Source organism: Gekko japonicus, unplaced genomic scaffold, assembly GCF_001447785.1.
Source record: "Gekko japonicus isolate JY-2015 unplaced genomic scaffold, Gekko_japonicus_V1.1 scaffold776, whole genome shotgun sequence".
In the NCBI taxonomy this organism is placed as follows: Eukaryota; Metazoa; Chordata; class Lepidosauria; order Squamata; family Gekkonidae; genus Gekko; species Gekko japonicus.
The window spans coordinates 143245-149775 of NW_015161428.1; the positions used below are offsets into that span (position 1 = coordinate 143245).

The 6531-nt window shown below is 53.5% G+C and overlaps 1 protein-coding gene across 1 annotated transcript in view; it reads right to left on the reverse strand.

Moving 5' to 3' along the window:
* The window catches only part of FMNL1 (formin like 1), a 145057-nt gene that overhangs the window by 54342 nt on the left and 84184 nt on the right, over positions 1 to 6531 (reverse strand). Inside the window, exons 8-9 of the mRNA XM_015428945.1 lie at positions 5940 to 6016; positions 2479 to 2572 (exon numbers count right to left, since the gene is read on the reverse strand). Coding sequence (XP_015284431.1) covers positions 2479 to 2572; positions 5940 to 6016 — 171 coding nt within the window. The remainder of the gene's footprint in view (positions 1 to 2478; positions 2573 to 5939; positions 6017 to 6531) is intronic.

Sequence of the window (6531 nt, forward strand, 5' to 3'; positions counted from 1 at the left end):
GCCGGGTCATCCCTGACACAAGCAGTACACGTGTCATAGTCCTGGCGTACCAATAAACAGAATTCTTCTTATGAAGCGCTGTGTGGCGTGACCTGACTATCGAACCCTGACACGGGAAGACAGCGTGCAGGAAAGGAGAGAGCTGGGGTGATATGTCCCATTAGGAACCGACGCATCGGGGGGCAGGTGTGACTGCAGCCTTGGCTGCATTGTGGCCTCAATTCCCTGCCTGTAAAATGGGAACAAGAGCGCCCTCCCCTCTATAAGTGCAGTAGGCAAGGGCAAATACAAGGAGAGCAAAGCAATCCGCAAAAACGACACGTGCTGGATGCTGCAAGGGAGGCAGGAGGACAAGCGGAGGAAGAACCTTTTGGAAGGGGGAGCGAAGGAGGAGGCAGGCTTCTTCTCAGGGGGACAGAACATAGGTCGAGGGGCTTGTCCCCGTTAGGGTGGCCACCGGCAGGGGGTGGGGGGAGCAGGGTTGGCAGCTCCAGGTGGGGAAACTCCTAGATATTTGGGGGTGGAGCCTGGGGAGGACAGGGACCTCCGTGTGGTACCGCGCGAAAGAGTCCACCTCCAAAACAGCCATTTTCTCCAGGGGACTGATCTCTGTAGTCTGGAGATGAGCCATAATTCCAGGGGATTTCCAGGTCCCACCTAGAAGCTGGCATCCAATGCCCCCTGCTCCCCAGACCCAATTTGCTCAACCATGTTGCAAAAAGGATCACATTTGTGCTTCCTGGATCCCGTTTCCTCCCTCCCCAAGGCTTCCGTGCACACCGCCTGCTCCTGTAACCCAAGCAAGGCTCTTTGTCCGATCGCCCCGTGTCGATTTACAGGGGACAGTAGGGAGGCTGTGGGGGGGGGCTGGTTTCCCTCCCCTTCCTACTGATTCCCCCCCCCCCCCAGCTCATGTCGTCCCCAGAGGGTTCGACAACCTCTCCGGGGATTCCTCTTTCTCCTCCTAACGCTCACATCTATACGACAAACGAAATAATTCTCCTCAGCTCCGGTTGCTAAGAATCTTTTTTTTGTTGTTGTTGCAAAAAACTGCACTCCGGTTCTGAAAAAAAATACGGAAGTCCTGGGGGGGGGGGGAAATCTCAGTTTTAGTTTGTATAGTAAAGCAAGCTCCTAACTCACAAGACTATGCAAAAAAAAAAATCTGGAAAATGCAACAGCAGCAATGAAATAGACCAGGGGTGGCCAAACTGTGGCTCTTTCACACATGTTGTGCAGCTCCCAGCAGGCTGGCTGGGGAAGCGAAGGGGAGGCAATCTTCCCTCCCCCAGCCTGTGTTCCCCTCCCTGGGTAGGCCTGAGGTGTGTGGGGGGGAGCAGAGAAAGAAACCAACTTTAAATACTTTCTCAACGCCCCCAGCCCCCAGGCTGGCTTGGAGAAAGCATTCGTCTCTTTAAATATCATTATCAATACCCGTTTGTACCCCTTTTGTTTTTATTCCTGGCAGTCTTACTTAATGTTAATGTTAATTAAAAAAAAACAAATGTGCATATTTCCCAATAAAAACATGTGTACTAGTTGCCGCATGACGGAGTGAGCTCCCGTCTCTAGTTCCAGCTCCTGCCAACCTAGCAGTTCGAAAGCAAGACATTGCAGGTAGATAAATAGGTACCACTTTGGTGGGAAGGGAACAGCGTTCTGTGCACCTTGGTGTTTAGTCATGCCGGCCACATGACCACGGAAGCGTCTTCGGACAGCGCTGGCTCTTCGGCTTTGAAACGGAGATGAGCACCGCAACCCTAGAGTCGGACTCGACTGGCTTACGAGCAAGGGAACCTTTACCTTTACTATTTCTTCATGTCTTGTGGCTCTCAGATATCTGATGTTCCTTCTACGTTGCTCTTACGTTAAGCAAGTTTGGACACCCATGAAATACATGGTGCTGGTTTTCGTCTCTGTGTTTCACACCCGGCAGCCTTGGCATCGCAACAGCTGGGTCAGCGATTCCCAGATTCCTGATGCCAAGGCACATTTCTGCTTGTTTGCTGGATTATAACCCCCGGCGCACCTTCCTTTTACCCTCTTGGGAACGATCCCATTATCTGCTCCCAGTGAAGGAGCCGTGAGGCATGCACAGCGGGCAGCTTCTGCTCTGAGCTCTCGGGAGCCGGCCGTTAGGTACCGTGGGTGTTTCTCACGGGACTCTGTCGCCGGAGCCAGCGCGACAAGGACTGGTGGGCGTAGAAGAAGAAGAAGAAGAGATTGGATTCATACCCCGCCCTTCACTTAGAGTCTCAGAGCAGCTTACAAACTCCTTTCCCATCCCCTCCCCACCACAGACACCCTGTGAGGTGGGTGGGGCTGAGAGAGCTCTGACACAAACTGCTCTTTTTCGAGGACAGCTGTGCCAGAGCTTGTCACACCAGCAACTGCAAGTGGAGGAATGGAGGAATCAAACCCGGTTCTCCCAGATTAGAGTCCGCGCACTTCACCACGACACCAAACTAGCACACAAACCTCTTTGAAGTTGTCGAAGGCAGTCAGGATGATGTTGTGTCCCCCTCGGACTAAGCAAACAGCAGCCAGCAACTCAAGGACGAGAGCTTTGGTCCTGCAGGGGGGAAGAAGAGGAAGGGCTCGGAGTGGGACGTTCCATCCAGGAGGTGGCTAGACAGGGAAGAGCAGGACGGACAGAGAGAGAGGCAGGAAGCTGGGACTGTGGTGACGTGCCAAGGCCGGTGCCTTGAGAGCAGTGGTGGCGAACCTACGGGCACGCGTGCCATCGCCCCAGCCAGGCCCAGACCATCATTAAAGTGTCGAATTCTCTGCCAAATACTTTTCAGTAAATGAAAGCCTTTGGGATTGCTTTCCTTACTTTTTTTGGGTCATCTTAAGTTAATGTAGGAGTTGTTTTTTCTAAAGTAAAACGTCCGTATTCAGGTTAGATTGCCGGGTGGGCACTTTGCAATAAATAAGTGGGTTTTGGGTCGCAGTTTGGGCACGCGGTCTCTAAAAGGTTTGCCATCACTGCTTTAGAGGATCACCTTCCCTGGCATTGTGGAGCTTGGCTTATTTGCTGTGTTTTACAGGTGGGCTTTTCTGTGGCAAATGGCCGTACAGAAGGGTGTGTGTGTGTCAGTTAACACTGCCGTGTCTTTGGAACGTGTGGGGAGTGAACCTCCTCCCTTCTTGCTCACTAACAATGTCTCCTGTCTGGCTTCTTATCCACCTCTGTGTTTTTGACCTTGATTTTCCAGCTGCTCCTGACCCGCTGGGAATGAACGGCTCACCTTTCTCCTGCTCACTTTTCTCTCTCTCATGCCGGACAACTGCGCAATGCTTCTTGGCTTCTGGTTGTAATGAGGGGTGTTTTGAAACTACTATAACTTTAGGTGCCCTGCTGCTTTAGGCCATTCCTAACAAAGAACGTGCACGTGTGATAGTTACGAACTACCAATAAACAGAATACTTCTTATGAGGCGCTGTGTGGTGTGATCTGACTATAGAACCTGACAGGAGGTTGGACTAAATCAGGGTTGTCAAACATGCGGCCCGGGGGCCACATCAGGCCCCCGGAGAGCTTCTATCAGGCCCGCAGTGGAACTGGCTGTCTTCTGCTGCTGCTTCTAGTTCTGCTGCTGCTGCGTCATCGTAGGTTTGCAGCTTACAGATGCACACCTGAACAGCATACTGAAGACTGCAACAGCACAGACATTTTGATGCAATGATTCAGAGCAAGAGGTGTCGGTTATCAGACACTGTTCAATAGACAGAATATTGCACGAGTGCTAATGTTTTAAGCATGTTTTTTTATTTTAAGTAGGGAAAAACCCTTTGTGTCTGTGTCCTTTATAAAGTTTATATCTCTGCTGCCTGGCATTACGTTTTATGACACACGTGGCACGGCCCGACAAGGTCTCATTTATGTCAGATCCGGCCCTCAAACCAAATGGGTTCGACACCCCTGGACTAAATGGCCCTTTTGTCCTGACGGTTAAAGTGGTGGTAGTTGGATGTGGACTCAACAAAGGTAGCAGGACAAGAGAGCTGGGGATGGCAGCAACGGGGAAGGGGAGCAATGAAAAGAGGGGTGAAGAACCCTCCCCCCCCAAAAAAAACCCACCTGCAGCCCTGGGCAAGGGAGGCTGCCCTCCGTAAGTGCACACCTGGATCAGGCTCAAAGACCGCTTCACCCAGCATTCCGCCTCCAGCTATCAGGGCTGGCTCAAGGTCCCTGGCTGTTCCAAGCAAAGCACTCCCATCACTTCCTGGGCCTGCTCCGTCGGCCGGGCTGCGGAGACTCGTCTCAGACCCAGCTAGGGGTGGCCCAGGCCCAGGAAGGGTTGCCGGACACCTCCCATGCCACTGAGGGCAGAGAACTGTATCCCTGCAGTGCATCTGTAGCCCAAGCCAGGCTTGTGGGCACACAACGGAATTAAGGAGCAGTAGGCTTAGAACACATAGAAGGAAGTCCTTCTTCACCCAAAGAGGAATTCACATGTGGAATTGTTTGATGCAGGAAGCGGCGGCAGCTACAAGCATTGGCAGCTTCAAGAAGGGATTGGATCAACATCTGGAGCAGAGGTCCATCAGTGGCTTTGAGCCATAAGGTACAGATGGAACACTCTGTCTGGGACAAGTGATGCTCTGTATTCTTGGTGCTTGGGGGGCAACAGTGGGAGGGCTTCTGGAGTTCTGGCCCCACTGGTGGACCTCCTGATGGCACCTAGGTTTTGGCCACAATGGGACACAGAGTGTTGGACTGGATGGGCCATTGGCCTGATCCAACATGGCTTCTCTTGTGTTCTTATGTCCTCCTGGTGGCACCTGCGTTTTGGCCACTGTGTGACACAGAGTGTTGTACTGGATGGGACACTGGCCTGATCCAACATGGCTTTTCTGATATTCTTAAGAGTCGAGGTCCATGAGTGGCCATTAGCCATAAGGTACAGATGGAACTCTCTGTCCAGGACAGTGATGCTTTTTGTTCTTGGGGGGCCACAGTGGGAGGGCTTCTGGAGTTCTGGCCCCACTGGTGGACCTCCTGATGGCACCTGGGTTTTGGCCACTGTGTGACACAGAGTGTTGTACTGGATGGGCCATTGGCCTGATCCACCATGGCTTCTCTTATGTTCTTATGTCTGGGGCAGTGATGCTCTGAGCTCTTGGTCCTTGGGGGGCAACAGTGGGAGGGCTTCTGGAGTTCTGGCCCCACTGCTGGACCTCCCGATGGCACCTGGGTTTTGGCCACGGTGGGACACAGAGTGTTGGAGTGGATGGGCCATTGGCCAGATCCAACATGGCTTCTCTTGTGTTCTTATGTCCTTATCTGTGCCACCCCAAGTAGTTGCCTGGCCATCTTGGCCAACGATGTCCAGCCAGGAGCAGCAGAGAAGTCCGCAAGGAAGGCATGGAAGCAGCAAGGCACCCCGGTTCTTTGCATTCGGCACTGGGCAGTTGGGGCAGAGTGCAGAGGGGTCATGCTGGGACAGTGGTGGTGGGTGGTGGTGGGATTGCCAGCGAGCAGGCAAGCAGGTAACGCTACGGTGTAGCACAAAGGCAGGCACATGCCTCGGGGCCAGAAGGGATGTGAGGCCATCGGGTGTCACGATGCAGACAGGGCTGGCTGAAGCTCACAAAGGGAGCCAAGTTCCTCTGTTGGTGGGAGAAGCAAATCCGGGGGACGCCTGGAATTTAGCCACAGCTCAGAAAACACCAGGCTGGAATGGCTGGACTGGGCGTAATTTAATGCAGGCCCAAGTTTCTTGGAACGTGGGGAAGTAGCAAAAGGGTGTCTCTGAAAGTGTGCAGAGGCCATTTCCCCCTCCCTGAGCACCCAGGGCTTCCCTCCCCCACAGAATCTAGCATCAGGGGACCGGGGCTTCCCAGTCGACAGGGCCGTTCCCAGAAATTAAACGTCACAGAAATGGAGGGGGGGGAGGAGAACACGAGAAGAGGGCGGTCATCAGAAGCCTTACCTGGGACTCTTATTGTTGAGGCTCAGCGTGATCTCGTTGACACACGCGGGGTGGTTCATCACAAGGCTAAACCCGGACTGTGGGGAGGGAGGGAGGGAGAGAGGAGGCATCAGCAAGGGAAACAAAGGAACGGCGAAGGCAGGGGTCATTTCGTAGAAAAAGAGGTGCAGGAGCTCATTAGCATAACTCATTAGCATAACTTATTTGCATATGCCACACCCCCTGGCATCACCGGAAGTGTGTCAGAAGGCAACACCCACCGCTCAGGCTCCACTGGACTGTTTTGGATTGCTAGCTATTGGGGGGTGGGAGGAACGTGCAGATCTGTCCTCACAGAGGAGGGAGAGCTTGTACCTGAATAAAACCTGGTCTTAAAGGTGCCACTGGACTGTTTTGGACCGGGGGGGGCGGGGGGGCCATGCAGCTTACCTGGCTGCTTCTTGCTCTGACTGAGGGCTGCTGGGAGCAGGGGGTGGGGCTTGTGGCATGTGCCCGCCCCCTGGGCTCTTTACTGCCGGAGCTCCGCTCCTGTGCGCTCCTGCAGGAAATGACCCCTGGGCAGATGTACCCTTCTTAATTGCGGGATGCTGAG